The sequence below is a fragment of the Odontesthes bonariensis genome, chromosome 15, assembly GCF_027942865.1.
Source record: "Odontesthes bonariensis isolate fOdoBon6 chromosome 15, fOdoBon6.hap1, whole genome shotgun sequence".
Classification (NCBI taxonomy): Eukaryota; Metazoa; Chordata; class Actinopteri; order Atheriniformes; family Atherinopsidae; genus Odontesthes; species Odontesthes bonariensis.
The window spans coordinates 21,904,486-21,923,275 of NC_134520.1; the positions used below are offsets into that span (position 1 = coordinate 21,904,486).

At 40.6% G+C, this 18,790-nt stretch overlaps 2 protein-coding genes across 2 annotated transcripts in view; one reads left to right on the forward strand and one right to left on the reverse strand.

Annotated features, from left to right (window-relative positions):
- psmd1 (proteasome 26S subunit, non-ATPase 1) overlaps window positions 1-18,790 on the forward strand; it is a 34,038-nt gene that overhangs the window by 9,092 nt on the left and 6,156 nt on the right. Inside the window, exons 17-20 of the mRNA XM_075485523.1 lie at window positions 10,741-10,855; window positions 13,269-13,385; window positions 14,368-14,470; window positions 18,330-18,499. Coding sequence (XP_075341638.1) covers window positions 10,741-10,855; window positions 13,269-13,385; window positions 14,368-14,470; window positions 18,330-18,499 — 505 coding nt within the window. The remainder of the gene's footprint in view (window positions 1-10,740; window positions 10,856-13,268; window positions 13,386-14,367; window positions 14,471-18,329; window positions 18,500-18,790) is intronic.
- htr2b (5-hydroxytryptamine (serotonin) receptor 2B, G protein-coupled) lies at window positions 663-7,172 on the reverse strand. Its single transcript, XM_075485534.1, has 4 exons — window positions 6,763-7,172; window positions 5,685-6,301; window positions 2,795-2,995; window positions 663-2,038 (listed from the first exon to the last, which is right to left on the reverse strand). Exons 2-4 carry the CDS (start codon window positions 5,944-5,946, stop codon window positions 1,080-1,082), a joined length of 1,422 nt encoding a protein of 473 aa, XP_075341649.1. The 5' UTR covers window positions 5,947-6,301; window positions 6,763-7,172; the 3' UTR covers window positions 663-1,079.

Consider the following 18,790-nt stretch of genomic DNA (forward strand, 5'->3'; position numbering starts at 1 on the left):
CGGGGGGAAAGTGAAGAAAAGGGTTGGGACTTTTTACCTGTGTATTTTCAAAATGCAGCTTCGCTGGACTCAAAATCCAGGATCTCCTACCCTACCTTTAAGCTAAATTTATCCTGAGTATAAACTTGAATTTGTCTTCTATGTTCTTCCCTAAATTAGACAAAAAAGGCCAAGTATACATAAACGCTTATAAAAAGAAATTGCTGCCTAATACACATCCATTGCATTTTCCCACCTTGCCCATCCAAATCTACACAGAACCTCCCATAATTTTTTAGTAACAATGATTATTTGGTTGACCTGTTGTGCTTTGGACAATTTGTGCCTCCTAAAGTAAAAGTGAAGAGCAAGTTTTCAGTTTCAGTTTTCTCGGGTCGGAAAACATTTTATTAAACACAATTAAGTATCTGTGTTTTGTTCTTTCATATGTACAAACTGTTATTCGCCAACGTGCACGAGCGCTTCCCAAAGATCCAGCGACTGAAACGAATGTCGTTTCAGGAGTGCAATGAATTTGTCTTTTCCAGAAGAAACTTGAAAGATTGAGTTGTATTGGCTTGATAAAAATACAAGCATGTGGTCTGAGATGTTTTACGGCATTTCTAGACAGTCCAAGTTGAAAAGATCAGCAGGGGAATATATTAGATGCAGCATTCAGAGACTTTCCAGGTTTTCATGCTTACTGCCTTTATTTTGTGACATAATAACCTTTTATGTAGGATATTCTGGTTATCTTGGAGGCACAACTAGACATCTGAACACTCAAACTGTCTTCGTATGCTGTCATGCTCAGAAAACACATTTGATATTTTCTGTTTTTAAGGCCTGTTGAGACACATTTGTTTTTGTTTTTTTTCCATATTACGGTCACAGATGTTGTTTATTGGAGTAAAAGTAGAATTTTATGTAAATTAGAATGGGCAGAATTAAATCGAATTAATGGACCAAAACAAGAGTAATGGTTAGTCCCAGTCTTTATTTTTTTCCTTTTATGGGGCAAGGCTTTATCTTTAAAAAGATTGAACTGCACCATGAATATGATCCACGTCCATTTAATTGGGTTTATTATTTTTATATCACTATACACAGCTTACATGTTCGACCTGCTTAAAGTCTTCATTTTCAGTCAGAAGTATCGTGTCCAACACAACACCACCGGATGACTGTACGGGCGCTTGCTGGCATCTCAGTGGACTCTGGTAACTCACTGCTCCAATGCCATTGGCCATTCCCCGCTTCACGAACAGCTTAGAGTTCTCTGCCATGGTAGATTTGAATGAAATCCCCGTAAGGGTCCAGTCTGCATTTGTCGCTCTCGGATGTCGTCCCGGCCTGTGGCTTGATAAGCTTTTGTAATTGCAGGTCATGTAGCGTGTAAATGCTTCCCTGAAGGTTTTGTTGAAAAGGGTGTAGACCAGCGGGTTAATACCCGATGACACATAACCCACCCATACGAAAATCTCCATCAGGCGGGAAATTACATTGGCGTCACAAGTTTTGCAGAGTGCAGAGGTGATGTTCGTTATGAAAAAAGGGCACCACATGACTACAAACAGTAGGAAGACTATGCCCAGCACCTTTGAGGCACGCTGCTCATTGCTCAGAGTCTGCATTGACTTCTTGCCCATCGTGGACATTCTGCGAAAGGAAATTTCGTCTCCCGTTAGAGCGTTCATGGTTGCTACGTTCGGTTGTTCTTGCATTCTGGGAAGTCGGATATCCAGCATGTTCATTTGCTCAGCCTCGGGTTCAGTCATAGTTTGTTCCCTTTGAAAAACTGTGGAGATCGTCGGGGGGCTAAAGCGCTGAGTGACCTTCGACCTGAGCAAATAAACCTTTTTGCGCAACACCTGCACAGTAAGTAGGTAGATCACCATCATGATGGTCAAAGGTATAAAAAAGGCAGTCAGCGAACCAAATATGATAAACTCCTTGAAGGTGTCTGGTTTCAGCAGACATGTGTGGTTATTGTTGAAGGTGATGTTGTTGGGAAGATGGTAGTCCTTAAGGCCCTTTATTGGAATTGGGATTGCGATACCTGGAAAATGACAAAAACAATTAATACTGGCCAACGGTGGTAATTATTGTCATTTTTGTTACACTGAACAGATGGATTCAGCACTGAAAATGAAACTGTTTTACATGGGAAGAGCTTTTGTCCCCATCTGTAAGGGATCATCAGCCTTCATGTATTTTTGCACTTAACAGGCTGACATTGTACAATGTTTAATAACTTTCCTACATGGGTAGAAGTACAAAATAAGCTGGGTTTCTTTCCAATTTCCCTCTTTTCTTGGAACAGCCCATTACCAGCAGCTTTTGAATGCAAGTGTGTGGATGCTGGAAGAGAGGGGGGGAAACACCAGTTCAGCATTTAAGGGCAGTTTTATCATGTTCATTTTTTGCTGTCAAGTAAGACATTGTGGTTTTTGTTGGTGTTTAATTTTTAATATCTAATGAGCTGTTAAAATAGAGCAGCTACACAAGATATATGGGCTGCTGGTGAAACTCGTGACATTTGATTGAGTTGTCCTCTTACTACACGGTCACTAAGCATGACCGTACCACCCTGCCCCTCACTCACACCATTTCTTTCCCATGTGCTGTTCATAAAGTATTTCCTTTTCCCGCATCTGGCAAATATTTGAGTTTATACACCAGGTCTGCCATGGATCTCGTATCAAAAGGTTTGAATCTTTCTGTGCAAAGATTTAATCAAAGGAAAGATTTCTTCCATCTTTTGAAATGCATTTGTGTGAAGAAGAGTTGGAGAAAACTGAGTTAATCTGCTTACAAATGGATATGAGCCACACCAGTGCAATCTTGACCATTGCTTTGGCTCTTGATTTATACTGGCTGTGTTGGATTGGCTTCTTGATGGCAATGTAGCGATCCAGTGAGATGGCACATAGATGCATGATGGATGCGGTAGAAAAAAGCACATCGAGGAAAAGCCAAATGGGGCAGAGGAACTCAGGAAGAGGCCATCCAGAGTCTAAAGAGAAGATCAGACGGAAATGAATTAAAAACGATAAACTTTTGGCATGTTCATTAGTTATCTGTGGTAGTGACTGTACAATTATTAGCTAATTTAATGTACATTGAAGAATTTGGTCTTACTCGCCACCGGTTACGGGAGATATCCCACAATGGCAGCATATTAGAAGTACCACTCATGCACAAGATTGGTGTTTGTTTATTTCTGTGAGAAATGTCTTTGCTGGAAACGGGAGGCTTCAGTGACTGTTTATGGAGCTAAAATATCTTTATGTAGATTGTGGCTGAGACTGTGCTCAGCACTTGTGTTTATTTTGAGTTCCAGGCATAAAACTGGCAAGAAATAGTTCTGGAAATATTCCTTATAACTTTCTTTTAATACGGTCCCTGTTCGTCTCTTACATGCACCACTCGTCTCACTGGGGGAATTTCTGACTCACGGATTTCGTTAGGTTTCGTGTGGGAGGTTTATTCATTGACAAATACTACAGTCTCTAGGCAGATTTCTGGTACCTGTTTAGTGAAATGTTTATTCACATTCAATAAACATTGCAGCTTGCAAGGTCCAGCTTGCTGCAGACAAAGGCATATTTTGATTTAGTTGGATTTAATTAAGGAAAACTTTGAAGCGCCTGATCTGTTTAGCATACAAAATAATACTTCTTCTGAATTCATACGTCTTAGTTTCTGTCATTTCTGTCTGACCAAAGCATTTTATCTCATCCGTAATTATTTAAAAAGTAACGCAGCTGTTTTTGTTTTTACTATTCCTACCACTTGCTCTTGACAATATCCTTGTTTCATCATATAAATAGTCGCAAGGGCAATGCATCTGCAGCAGTTTCTAGTTACACAAGGCTGTCGCTGGTGCTTTGCATTGTCTGAGCAATGCGACAGCTTCAGCATGTATCCAGATGCACAAAGAGACACTGCACTGTAATATTTGGAGACTTAACTGACAACCATACCAGTTTGAATTTACATTATTCACACACAAGTCTCTCATCTCTCTTATCGAGTGTTTTTACCACTTGGTTAGCGTTGCTTAACGTTTTCTGTCCCCACAATGTCAAACAGAGACCATTTAGAGCAGCCATATCCACTTGGAACAGACTTTGATGCATAGAGATAGTCCTCACATTGATTTTGAAGTGCTTGTTGTGTTCAGAATAGCGGATTGCTTGTGCTGTTTTAGTAGTGATGACTTGCAAGTGGTAATAATGTCAGCGTAACCTTTCCCGTGTCATATGACTGAGAGTGTTTAATGTCCTTCAGTTTAGGTGCGAGGCACTGATCCTCTTTCTGGCTGTTCGCCTGTCTGCATTGTCGTTAGTCAGCTCTGCTACGCTTCACACCAACCTTATGTAGACATTGAATGTGTATGTTTACGTCTGCCTGACCACCTCCTTCACATTGCAGTGCTCAATCTCTCCTTATTGGTGGATAATGACAGCTGTCTGGGTGGAGCAAAGCAATCGGCAGTTGAAGAGAATTTCTATTTCTCTTGTTGCTCACAGGTATTGCTCTACGATTAAAATGACCTATGCATTTTTTTTATATAAAATTTGCTAATTATTATAATATTATTTGTTAATCAGTTATATTCAATTTATCACTACTTAATCTGCCAAATCCATAGGTAAATAGATTGCCATTTTAATGGAAATCTATACTGTAATTTTATATTTATAAACCCCCCTTTTTAAGAGTCTGAATCAACTGTTTATGAATTATGAAAGTAAATTGTTGATCTGTTAACGTGTTAAACAAATTCGTTGTAATGCCAAAGCCTTGCCAGCTGTCATACCTTTGAATAACAACCCAATCTAAATGTTAGCATCGTGCACACAGACATTTATGCATTCAACATAAATGCAACTGCAGATTAAGTAATTCTGCATATCTTATGCATTAAGATGGATAGACCTAAACCTTGATGATTGACGCCAAGGCTACAGTCATCCGTGTGTCGCACCATCCTCCGCTCTTGCGTGTCTTTGTGATGGATATAATTATGATTTGGCTCATTAACTTCTAACTGGATTAATGAAGAACACTGGCTTCACCGTCACACAGAATTTTGTAGTTGTATTAAAGCAGGGGGACCAGAAGTGTGCAGCTGTATTTACTCAATATAGTTTCTGGTATTGAAAAAAAGGTTTTTGTTTGCATATTCCTCTGTGTGTGTTAGACAGTAGCTCAGTCCAAGCTGTGCAGCTGCTACCACAGCAATGCCAGAGGTCGTGACATGTTTGTCATCTGCTGTCTCTTGTCATGTATCTATTCTTCTAGATTAATATGCATAGAGATGCTCCTTTTGTATTTTGGATGATAAAGAACTATTTTTATTCCCCATTTTGTTGGTTTTAATGCAATTATTATTATTATTATTTTTTAATCAATTAGTAGGCTTTATTTGTATTAATTTGTAAATGTATGTAGTGGATTATTTACAGAGATTTTATTAATTTTTTTAAATCTGCAATTATTTGCCTGTTTTACATGTGTTTTTACTTGAGTTTTTGTTGAAATGACAGTTTGTAATAATTCAATTTTAATGGCATATCTAGAAAACCGATTTGGGTAAAAAAAAAAAAAGACAAATTACTTATAGTTATAAGTATTCATTGCTTTTTTTAAATATAAAGCTATCAGGGTCTTCATGCAAGGCCTCGTGCTAAACTTACTGTAGAGTATAGTGATGAGCGCAATTGGCATCACTAACAGTCCCACCAGCAGATCCGCCACAGCAAGTGACATCAGAAAGTAGTTGGTGGCATTTTGGAGCTTTCTTTCAAGCGACACAGCAAGAATGACCAGGATGTTTCCCCCAATAGTGGGAATGATGACCATGACTATGAGCAGGGCAGCCCATCTCAGCTGAATCTCAGGCACTTCGCCTGCATGGGAGCTGTTATCGTCGAGTCGTGCCACGACTGGCTGAGACATGTTGCTGCTGAGATGACAGCGGGCCTGAGCGTGTGTCGGGGCTCTGATCTTTCTGGTGTTGGACACTCGGTCAGCATGGTCACTGGGTCCCACAGGCGAGGGTGCAAGGTATGGTGCTCAAGCTTGGGTCATAAAGTGCATCAACCCTTGCACGGTATACAAACCAAAATGAATGGCTCACGATCAAAGATTCGCTGTTTGAAAGGTTTAAAGAAAAGAAAAAAAGCAGCAGGTCCAATGCAATAAACTCCAGCGTTAGAATAATCCCACCACAAGTCGTACTTCCACAGTGAGATGTTCACAGGAGTCCTCCCTCTCCCACGCAGCTGTCATCCACTTGAAGTAAGAAAAGGCGCTGTTGGAGAAACGGCGAAACCACGTTACCCGTTTGCTTTAATTTGTCTCAATGATGACATAATAATGTGACGTTTATAGTTACAAATGAAGAGGCTTTTTCCTGTGCAATGACCATTATACTTCATGGTAAAGTCGTTTTTTTTCCCTCCACGATGTGGTAACGATCATGTCCCTCAAGCTTTTACAGTTTAACTGATGGTGTGATTTATGATCAGAAACGGCTTTCTCACAGGTATGTCTTATCTATACGTTGTAAAGTTATTGTCTGTGTCTACATAAAAAGTAGTCAAGAAAGTGTTGGGTTTTTTTGTTCTCTTTTGTTAATGAAGACAATTTGAATAATTGCAAATTAATTCTAGATACAACACAGGTGAGGTTAACATGAAACCTTTCGCTTTTATGATATAATGGGGTTAAAAATCAGTGCGAAGCAGTTTTGTCTTGGAAAAAGTTTCTTACCTTGTTTGGGTTTTTTTTTTTCAAGGTAACGTTTGCTGAGCTTCTTTGGCATTTCAGTTGTTGAGTATCTTTCCAAGCTCCTTTTTGTCCTAACTCTCACAGCCTTGTTGGGAAAATGGGGCACAGTGCCCGGTGCATTTCAGTCTATGCGCTCCATGTAGATAATATCTTCTTCGACGTCTTCAGTCTCCTTATACTCGGCCGCTTTTCCGTGAAAGAATTTAACAGAATGCCCTCCTGTAGCAGCGAAGCCTAAACCTGTCTTAAACTGAAATGATGTGGTTTCTGCTTTGATTCCAGAGGTTGGAGGAAGCTCTAGCCTTGCTTTGCATCACCTACTCTGGTCGCAGGTTTAAAACTTTCAGTTGTTGTGCCCCCTCTTCCTTTCATTCCTCCTCTGCTTCTTGTTCACAGTCTGTGATCAGTTCGCACTCTCTCTTGTTTCATTCGCTGTCTCACTCCCCCCCTTCCTCCCACCCCTCTGGCTTGCAAGTGAGTCAGACTCTACACAAAACAGATGAATGTCTTCTTGTTGGCCTCGTGCCAGTGGTGCAGGGAGGTAATTTCCTTCAACACAGCCGTCCCACTGTTTATATTTGTCACTCTCCGTTCTCTCCCCCTTTGAAAGGAGCAGAGACTGGGGAGTAACAGTGGTTTATGGGGAGAGCCCTTTTGTGTGGTGGTTGTACTCCTTAGCTTTTCCTTTTTGTCCCAATGCGCTTACATTTTTCAGGCTGAGAGCGTCTGATCCAGTCACATTTAAACCAGATTATATATGATGACTAGTTTGCGTTCTCCTTTGATCTGCTTGCTTGAACAGGACAGTTTCACTGTGCACTCGTTGCTTTTAAAAGCAGATTGTAAAGTTGTAGAAATAAACACCTCTGGAACTTTCAGTAATTACACTGTGGAAAAATGATTCGTCTCTTAGTGAGAATATGTGAGAAATTCAGAAGATCCCCTCCACATGGGTGCACCCTTGGATCTTGCAGGACCACAGATGAGATGTTTAGCCGAAACATGCAGTCTTAATTTAGTCAAAGTGTTCAGATCTGTTTAGTTACTTTAGTCTGAGGACTGGTGTTTGTTACACTTGTCAGGAAAAAGCACAAACATTTGTAAGCGATTTCATCTAACGACCAGAGTTTCAGCACGGTGATAAGAGGGACATTTTTAAGATGCTCGCTGAGCCTGTGCTCTCCCATTCGCTTGGAAAACAAGTCTTTCCCCCTTCTTGTTTCTCATGGGGCTGAAGGTGTGCTACAGTACTACAACTCTGCTCCCTCCTGCATGTCACATTAAGCATATTTTCAGATTCATATCATTTCTCAGCATCTGTTCACCATACAAGCTGTGGGACGGTGCCACATCAACAGATGAATTAACCTTAATTTTAGGTTGTGTCCAGACTTTTGACTGATGCTGGATAACATGTAACTATTTGTTTTATGTAAACTGAACTTTAATTAAATTCATGTGTCAACAATAAGACCCCCTCCCCAGGCTTTCTAATATTAACACTGTCCAGGTGCTTTCATTCTGTATTTGGATGAGTGCTCGTAACGGACAGGAAGCAAGCTAATGAGATCTGCTTTCTCATAGTTTGAGGGCATATTTCCACTTTTACTGTCATATTTTAATGTGGGAAATGCCTCCATGTGTTTCACAATTCTACTTTATTCATACATCTTTCAATTGATCTGTAACAAGAGGGAGTCACTGCATAGCTGCTGTATCAGCAGTTCATCACCCACACTGTTAAATAAAATAATTGATATATATATATACACATATATCAAAGTATTCTGCATTTTATTTCTTCCTAGCTTTTCCTCTTTATCAGTTTGATTTCATTCTGAGGTCGAGTCCATCGCTTGACAGAATTTTAAAGTTTAACTGCAAATGCAGACGTCTTTGCTTCACCTTAAACAAATCCTGGATATATCGATTTCTTCTTTTCTGTTGTTGATGCTAATCTTCCCATCAAGCACTTTGAAAAAGGTTGAAAAGGCTTTCGATTAAAGCATTTGGTTAAACCCACAGCAGTGTTTTCCTCAAGCTGAATGCTACAAATTAGCTTTCAGACTCACTGAAACACTACTTATGTCACGGTTCATTCTTCTTATAATGGATTGTCATTACCTTGTGTTTTTGTGGAAAAGACGACAACCTTCATTCACCAACCAAATGCTGATTATGGTCATTTGCACTGATGAGGACCAAAATCACAAAATTGTGAGTGAGATATTATTATCCATGGCTAGATTGAAGGGCGTCATCTACTCTACCAAAATAGAGCACACTTTATCCCTGTAGGTGAAATTGAAAAAGCCCTCTAGATCTCCCAGTGATTGCCATTTGGGATCTTGTTAAGTCTTCATGTAGTGGTTGACCTGAGCCTCTAATTCCACAAAGGCCAGTAGAGATAAATTATTGAGTACATGCCAATATATTACTGTGCAGGGCTAAAGAAAACTTTTTTCTACACTGACATTCTTGTGTGTGTAATAGATGCCTAACCTTGATTGATAATGCAAAGAAAGAAAGTAGAACCTGTTTATTTAAAGATTTTTATTGAAAAAGAGCTTTTAGTTGCATGTAAGAAGCCAAAGCAGCCTTTTCAGATGCAGCCAGTTGTCACTGAAACATTTTTGATTCCCTGACATTTTAGGAAAGTCGCACAAAATCGCAGAAATTTGGCTTTGCCCTGGACTTATAAAGCTCTGAATGATCATTTTCAATCTTTGTTTGTTTTTTTATTTTTAGTGAGAGCCTGTATGTTTTCCCTTCAGATTTATACAACGGATAACTTCAGCATGTGTTTTATTTATCTTTGACTTCATTGCAGCAAGTTTAGTTCTTTTTTTGTTGACATTGGGATTCTACCATCGGTGATAGAAGTTTCGAATGATTGGGCTTCGCGTGTAGCTTCCATACAACTATCAGAGCGCTATTACTGAGGGGGCCGACACTTCTTCCAGTTCCCTCATTGAGCTTACTCGATGAGCCCAATGATTGCATGTGACTCTGGGCAACCCTATGACTCATCAACTCTTTGCAGATGTGAGACTCACTTCTGTGCCCCTTGAATGTTTTTCCTCTACGACTGAAGTTTAATCTTTTCTTTTTTTCATTTGTCATGAAAAAAAAAGTTTAAATTGATCAGTTATTATCCACTATTGTCAGCTTCCTTCAGCAAAGAAAGGGCTCGTGGAAGAGGCAGAGAGGAGCAATTTAGAAAGTCAGCTTTTGCAGCTGCATCTTAAACGGCGGGGCTCAGTGAATTCTGCTCCATAGTAACATAACTGTGAGAAAATGCGTACAGACTTGTTGACATTTTGGACATAAATCTACACATTTCTCATCCACACTTCTTCTTTTCTTTTTTTTTTTTGGGTCATAATTCTGTCACAAACACTATTTACCTTCTGAAATGGTTCCCCTTTGACCTGAATATTATCATTGTGCACATATACTACAGGAATAATAACAATGAGGCCCCATCAGTCAGGGTCGAGTGCATCAGTGGCACTAAAAAAAATGCATACAATTTAATTCCAGGCCCTTTGTGCCATATTCTGCTAATTAGAATCGTATTGGTACGAACTGAAAGGCCCAAACAAGCATAAATCCTTGTCTGACTTATAACTACAGTAAAAAAGGTTGATGTCTTTACTCGAGGTCCAGATCATTTCAAACTAAATGAATCATGTCACCCCATACATGATTTAGGCTTTTACTCTTTAAGCATACTAGTAGCAGCTTTATGGTACACTGTGCCACATTCCAACATTAGATATTTGTCCTTCGTTGATTTAACATTTCATTAGAAAAGAATGATCCACGGCGTCTTTGTTATGTGTTTATTTGTCAGTTTTAATTAATCTTTACCTTTTCTTTTTTTCAGTTACTGCCTTTGTTACCAACAGTGCTTTCGATTGTCTCCTCATTTCTTTTTTTCTCTCTTTGTCTCTCCAGGACCCCGGAGCAGTGTCCCAGTGTGGTGTCTCTGCTCTCGGAGAGCTACAACCCTCATGTGCGCTGTGGGGCTGCCATGGCTCTTGGTATCTGCTGCGCCGGGACCGGCAATAAGGTGAGTGCCTCCTTCTTTTGTTTTTTTTTTGTCTCTCAGTCAGAACAGTTACCTTAACTTAACACACGATTATTTCTTTTGGCTCTGAGCTCCTGTTTGGAAAGTCAGCGTGACCTTTGAAAATAAAAAATAATCGTCTTTACTCTTTGAGGTCGAAAAGGCATGCTTCTTCAGCCGAGTTGCATAAAGGCTAAACCACAATTTAAAAAGTTTGCTTTGTGTCATTTTGTCACGGATTTGAACCCTTTCCCTGCTAATTTGAGTCAAAATGCATGTAATGTGTCCTGTTCAGCTCACAGTAGCTACTCTTTTTGCAGTCCTTTTAACCACAAAATCCACCCTTGTCCCAGTTTTCCTCATCTATCTTGTGTGCTTTCCTTTCCTCTTGACACATCTTGTGCGTCACCGATGCAAAGATTATCTGTGCTGAACGAAAGCTTTTCTTTTTAAGCAGTTAATTGATGGCTCATCTGTGAGATTTATGAGTACAGACTCACCTTCTGTAATCCATATAGAAGCTGAAGTTGAATGAACTTGCTCTAAATTTCCTGCTACAGTTTAAGCTTTGTTTATACCTTTTGTATTTGGTAATTAGAACATCTAGCAAGATGGACTGTTAAATAGACTTATCTAACTTGTAATCTGTTGACGTTTGCTGTAATTGTTATGAAGGGATGTGAAAAGTTCATTGCAGATTAGCTGATGAAATTATCCAAGTTGGCACTCGGTCATTAGGCTTTACTCTGTCCTTGTGTCTGGGTTCACTGGAGTCTAGAAAGGAGAGTGAAAAAGGCAGAAGTCGGAGGTGCTGCTAGTTCCCGAGCTGTCTAATTAAGTGAGTTGATCAGTCTCAGGTGGCACAGCCACAGCAGTAGTTATGGCTCATTGCACCTTGAGCCCTGCAGTGTCCAAGTGAATATTTTTGAAAAAGATCGGCTCCAATGCCTCAATGCTTGGTTTCTCCAGAATAATACCTCAAGGACATTCGGCCCTCAGTGAGAGTAATGATGTGTCAGCAGAACTGGGTCACCTATTTAGACGTAGAACATTCTCTCGCCAGACCTTGGGCTTTGTTTTTTTTATTTATTTTTTATTAGTCCAGCGTTCCTTATCTGTTGTACAGCTAAAGGAAAAAGCTAGTCAGGAAAGTTGTTTTGACCATTGCTGTAGCCCGTTTGTCCTAACATTTCAGCTTCTTTGGTCAGTTGGATGGAAAAAATGTTCGTGGAAATTATGATGTGGTTAGATGTGTTCTGCTCCGTTTTGTTTATTTACTCAAGACCCCAGCTGGTTTTTTGAAAAACTGAATTTGAATCTAATTTAAATGTCAGTTCATACTGAGGCAAAAACTTGAAGAAAATAGCCCATTAATGTGGATTAAAGTGAGTTTAAGCAGCCAACCTGCCCTGCTGACTGTGTTTGACAGTAAATAGCCTAAATTAGCCCCCCTTCTACAACTTATCATGGGCAGGATGTGGTAGATCAGCACTGGCTTTACACTTTAACTTATCATCCCACAGCCTAACTGTCTCAGCCAGTTGAGCCAAGAACACTGATGAAACAGGGTTTATTTTACCTCTACTGTCATCATCCTAGTTTGTTTCTCTTTCCTCTGCGGAGCTGACGCCTCGCGCTGAGCCTGCCGGTGTTGGTTACAGCCACTATTGTTCAAGAGAAATAAAAGTAACAGTGATGCCCCGATTGGAGAACAGAGGAGAGGGCAGAAATGAAGGAGGTGGTCCTCCCTCATTCACTCCTCCTTTCACAGTAGTCATCAGAGGAGAGTAATTGTTAACTTCATTGTCAGGGGCAACCAGATATGGATGACACTAATGACATTAATTTGTGAGGTCTGTTTGCCTCTGTTGATAATCCCCTTTCCTGTATTCGACCAAACAGAAGTGCCACTGTTGCAGTTATCTGTTCATTTGGAAAAGAAAAAGCTATAGAAACATCTATATTTCCCCTTTGATGTGCGAATGAGAAAACAAATGTAGCATTGTTAAGACGACACCTTTGGCCACAAACAAACTGAGGGCTTAAAGTCTGTACCAGCTCTAGAACTCACCATTGGCCTGTGGCAGGGTTCTTCCTTAAAGATTTAAGTAGAAAAGAGCCCAGCTGTTGTGTTCTTCTTTAGCTTATTCTGACAAGATTCGAGAGGGAAAAAAAGCCCTGAGTGATTGTCTTTGCATTCAAGAATTCCTTAATGCTTGAACTATCCATTTATGATTAAGATTTCACTTTTTTTACTTTGAAAAAGCATTATTTCTATGCTTTGGCAGTATGATTAACAGTAGCCACCCACCCCAACACGCTGAAAGTTTCAGAAGTTTTTGGGGAAAAAAAGAAACATGCCCATTATAACGACATAACCAACTTTTCTGTTTTACTTCATCTGTCCGTCCCACAGGAGGCCATCAATCTGCTGGAGCCCATGACCAATGACCCAGTGAATTATGTGAGACAAGGCGCCCTCATTGCGTCTGCTCTTATCATGATCCAACAGACAGAAGTTACCTGTCCCAAGGTAAGCGCTCAGTGAAACGGGCTTTTCAGTGAGCAGCCAGGATTAAAAACGTTTATTTAGGTCCTCGAGTGTCTCTGTAAGCTACTGGGGAATTTTCTTCTCAATGTAAACCAGTATGTTGAGACAAAAAGGTACAGCTAACAGAACAACGCTGTCCTGTTTTCTGTCTGGGTGTCTTTTGGTTACCTGGAAAATAACAACATGCTTCAGTGACTCTGAAAAGGATGCTTAGTACCTCTGAGACCGGAGCCTTTCCTGAGTAAACTTCAGGAATAAAGGAAAAGGGTCCGAACTGAAAGCAAAAAACATCAGAATTGTTCAGGGAGAAGAAAAAGAGGTTTGGGTCATGGAAGACTTGACTAGTCCATGCATAACTGCACGTTCTCACCCTTTAAGCACTTCGGGCTTTGTCATAGACTATTAAGAAATGCCAGACCCATTTCCAAAGACTCCTCATCTGCACAGCAACAGTTCCTAAAGCTGATGTTGGTATGCAGGATTGTGCAAAAGGTGCTTTTTTTTTTTCTTTTTTTTTTTCTTTTTTCAAACAGTGGGACATCACGAGGTATTAATTACATCTGTGAGTTTTTCTTTCAGCCTTTGTAATTTGTAGTTCTGCCCCACATTTGTAGACCGCAATTTCAGACTCATCGTGGTAAATTGGGTTTAATGAATTTCCAGCACAACGTTTACTCAGTTTCACTGTGGCAGCTGATGCTGGACGACAGATGTTCCATCATCACCGCGCGTGTGTTTAGCAGTGCTGATATTGCTGCGATGTAAAATTACTGTTGATATCGAAGGAATCTGGCAAATGAATTTCAGCCTTTGCAAACATGTAGCTCTGTTTATCTGGAGAGGCTCTGTCAAGGTGGTTTAAAAGAAAATCTTTCCACAATATTTATTTCCGAGTCAATTTTTTTTTTCTTCCTAAAATGAAATCCAAATTTGACTTTTTTTTTTTTTTTTTTTTTTTTTTTAGGTGAACCAGTTCAGGCAGCTGTATGCAAAAGTGATCAACGACAAGCACGATGATGTGATGGCCAAGTTTGGCGCCATCCTGGCCCAGGGAATCCTCGATGCAGGTCAGTCTCCAAACAAAGCTGCCACAGGTTTATCTGTGTCTGTCACTGAGCGAGAGATTAAACGGGTCTGCGGTTCTGCACGCCCCATGTGACCTCATCCCTCTGGGGGATAAGAGAAAAAGAAAAATCTGTATTTCTTAATTACACGGTGAAACAAGTGAACTGCTTTCAATGTGATGTGGGTTTGTGGTTCTTTTGTGCATATGTGCGCCTTCTTTTGAGTCGTTTAACACTCATGCAAACAGTGAGTTCACCCTCTTATGCTGACCACCCGTGCACTCTGTCTCTGGAACAGATCATGCTAAGGTGCATTAGCGCCTGGCGGCCCTACCAAAGCTTCGCTCTGCTCTCGGCCATATGGCCCGTTGGCCTCCCCTGGTGATTGCTGTTTGTCTGATAGCCTCTGTGTTTGTGTGTCTGTGCGGGTGTTTGTGGACACAAGCAAGCAGTTTGTGTGAGTGTGTGTGAGGTCTTAGGGAGCTGTACATCATCAAGCAGAGAGCTACACACAGAGCTCCCCACACTGTACATCCACATGTATGTATAGACCCCTCACTGTTGGCACGAGCACCAGCACAAAGCCCCATGTTCTTAGTCAGAAGGAACCAGCAATGTGGATCGCTGCTGGCCAAATGCACTTGAAGGTGTTGCTTACGGAGTTGCTTTCAGACACAGTTCCTCCTGTTAGAGGAGCTTCTTTGTGTCAGAGTTCAAGTTTTAGGAATGTTTTATTTTTTTTCTGCCTCTACTTCTTATTAGAGTTATCCTACCGATGCAAGAGAAATGATTACTGGTCTGAGAACCTATTAACTAGGTTTTTAAGGCTATGGATAATATCTCTGGGTTTCTCTCTGATTTTGGCAATCTGTTATCCAAAAAATCTGGGCTAAGACTTCCTGTTCCATGCTCTCATTGTTTGAAAGCGGATGCATTTTAAAAAGCTAATGAAAACCTGAATCATCTTCAGAGAATAGCAGATGGTTTGATATGGCATTAAAACACTATAAAAAGACCGGTAAAACACCCATCCTTCCATCCATTTTTGTAAAACCGCTTAGTCCAATTCAGGGTCGCTGGAGCCTGTCCCAGCTGCCATTAGGTTAGAGGCAGGATACATCCTGGACGCGTCACCCGTCCATCACATGACACAAACGACCATGCACGCTCACAAAAAAAATGTAGCCTCCACCTACACCTTCTCCACTACCCACTTAACTTCTCCATAAACATGTATCTAATGTAGATTATCTGGTTATAGAAATCAATAAGTTTTCATTAGAGAATACGGATTAGTCGAACACAAGAGTGAAGCACCTGCAGCCGTCAATCCATATGAAATGGGATCAAAACGCTCAGTAATAGATGGATGATTAAGTGAAGCATGTTTCGACTCTCCCTAATAACTGCCTGCTTTTATAATACTTCAACATTCCTATCAGAGCTTCAAAGTAAAGGCCCCAGAACCGTCTTCTCTGAAAGCTCCAGCACTGAAGGTGATCCTGGGAATTTCAGGCCATTACACGAGGACCTTTCGGCTGCTGTTTTTATTTTGTCTGCCATCAGGATGCCTAATCTGCTCAGAGGTCTTCCATCATGTCACATCAGCGCAATAAACTGCCGAGAACCAACCAGAAGTACCCTTTTGCGCCCCTCCTCAGATTCTAGACCTACGACATACTCCCAGCTGCTCTTCACGCTTTCATCCAAACTGCCGCTCTCAGTGCTTCCATGTTTTTAGTACAGTGCTGCGCGTTATTTAAACACTTTCAGACGGGGTTCATACTACTCGTGTTTGAAAGGCAGACATGCTCCGGCTCATGCGGTATGAATGTTTAATTATTCTGGTTCTTGTAGGGCGTTAGTAGTGTTTGAGGTGCAGGGTAATTGTATTTAATTAGACTGGCGGAAGCGATTAGAGCTCAGCTTCATGATCACTGGTGCTCATTACGCAGGAAATGTCCGTCTCCAGCTCATTCTCCCTCCCTCTGTATCCATGTCTTCTCTTTCTCACCTCAACATGTTCGTCTTCCACTGACAGACGTTCTTATTGTTGCCATCCATTCATTAGCTCTTATGTTTATGTAGAAAAATATCCCTCGACTTTCTGCTTCTTGGGATTTAGTTATTTACTTATTCAGCCACGCTCGCTGGTTGTTTATATAGTCACACAACCCCCACCTATTCTTTGGAATAAAAATTGGCCCACCGAACAGAGAGTTGGCAAAAACAGCTGGTGTGAGGGTGTTCGTTAACCTCTTAAGTATTTTAGAGACCTTGTTGGTCAATCTAGCCACCATTTAATCTTTGGCACTGGGAGGGTTTCAAGTACAGTTCAAATGTCAAACATGGCTCTTGTGATTAGGTCCTCGCAGTGTCCTTTGATCAAAGTGAGTGCAACGCAGGATGGCAGCTGATGATTTAAGTGTCATTGTTTAGGCTGAGTTCATTTTTAGCTGGAGGAGTACTCCCTTTTAACCTTTGCTTTGGAAAGAAGGTAATTCTTTTCACCCCTTTAGAGATGACAACTTCATCCTGGTTACCTCCTCGTGTTTTCCTCCCCCTCCTTTTGTATTCTTCTGTCCCTCTTTTCTGTTTGTTCTGGACAAAACCAGGATGGAACCCCCCGTTAATCACTTTATTTTATATTGTTGAGCACACTCTGATAACTCTGGCCACTCAATATGTCAAGGTATCTCTGCACAGATCGTCGTTTGTGGAAAAATACCACTTTTTTGTTTCTTCTACCAAGCGTCACAAATTTTATTTGATGAATCCCTTGTTTTCTGTTTGTCCTCCTAAAGAAATGCAAATTGAGATGCTGTAACTGGTTGAACGATTTAATCATTTGACTTAAGATTTACTTGGTCTGCTCACACTGAAGTAAACTGTAGTAAAAACATTAAGTAATATAGTTCCATAGTTGTGGTAGCCAAAATGGTCGTGTGACATCTTAATGAAAACATACATGAAAATACAACAAAGCTTCACCAAAATCTGAACATCGATAATCTTCATCATATAAAAACCGCGGTGAGCGAAATGGAAAGAAGAGAACATTTTCTGTTGTCTTGGCGCAAAAAAAATCTAGAAGCTTCAGAAATATTTGCTAAAAATGAAGCTGTAATTCTAACTAAAGTGCAGCTGGTATCCAGTGTTTGTGGTGGTGCCGTCACACCCCCCTTTTTAAAAAAATAAAAATATATATATATATCAGTTCTCAGTCTCCTGAGTCCCTGCAGCCGGCCCGGGTTGGAGACCCGGCTCGGGCCTTTGGCTGCACGTCATCCTCTCTCTGCCTCAAAGCAACATTGAGCAACAAATAAAGGCCAATAGCACCAAAAAAAATCTTACATAATGATGATAGAAAATAAATCTCCTGTGTAGCTCAAATTTAATGATGATTAATGAGACCAAGCTTGTACATTTAAGTACAGGATACTGTAGACAATGCATTTCTGGATGTAACTGGCTCGCCATCAAACCGGTTGATGCCCAAAGGCGACCTCCTCTGGGCGGTGAACATCCTGGTCGGTACCCTTCTTAACCCCACACTCCCTTATCTGTTTTTTTTTTCTGTGGCAGTTGCAAACATTTTGTTTCCCAATCAGTAAAAAAGTCAAGAAAAAAAAGCTGTTTTGATGTCGACATTGTTCTGTTCTTCTAACATTTTCTTCCCAGATTCAACTGTTAGAAGAGACCCTTAATAAAGAGACTTTCATTAAGTACTGAAAAGTGATGGGATTCAATTTAATACAAAATTCCATCACATCAGTTTTTAGTACTTAATGAAACCTATTTATTTATATCCTACTGTAGATGGCACACTGATGAAGCCTGTTGTCTTATTTCTGTTGTCTAGGTGGACGAAATGTCACCATCTCTCTGCAGTCCAGGACGGGTCACACTCACATGCCATCAGTGGTCGGCCTACTGGTCTTCACCCAGTTTTGGTTCTGGTTTCCCCTCTCCCATTTCTTGTCACTGGCCTTCACACCAACTGCTATAATCGGCCTCAACAAGGACCTAAAGGTACTCAAGTGTTAAAACTTTCTCTTATTTCGCTCAGTGAAATTTGGTTTGGAGAATTATCATTTCTCTACTGTGCAGGGCAGTAAGCGAGTATCACTGGTAGACATTTATCATTTATAAACCTCTCTTAGTTTTTTTTATTTGTTGCCGAAAATATGAAGCCTCTTGCTGATGTAACAAGGCTCCTCTTCACTGTGGGACAATTCTGGCCTCCTTCCACTCGCCCACTGGTGCCAAGGGATCAGTGTGACATATTGTAGTCTTAAACTGACATTAGAGAAGCTTTTCCTC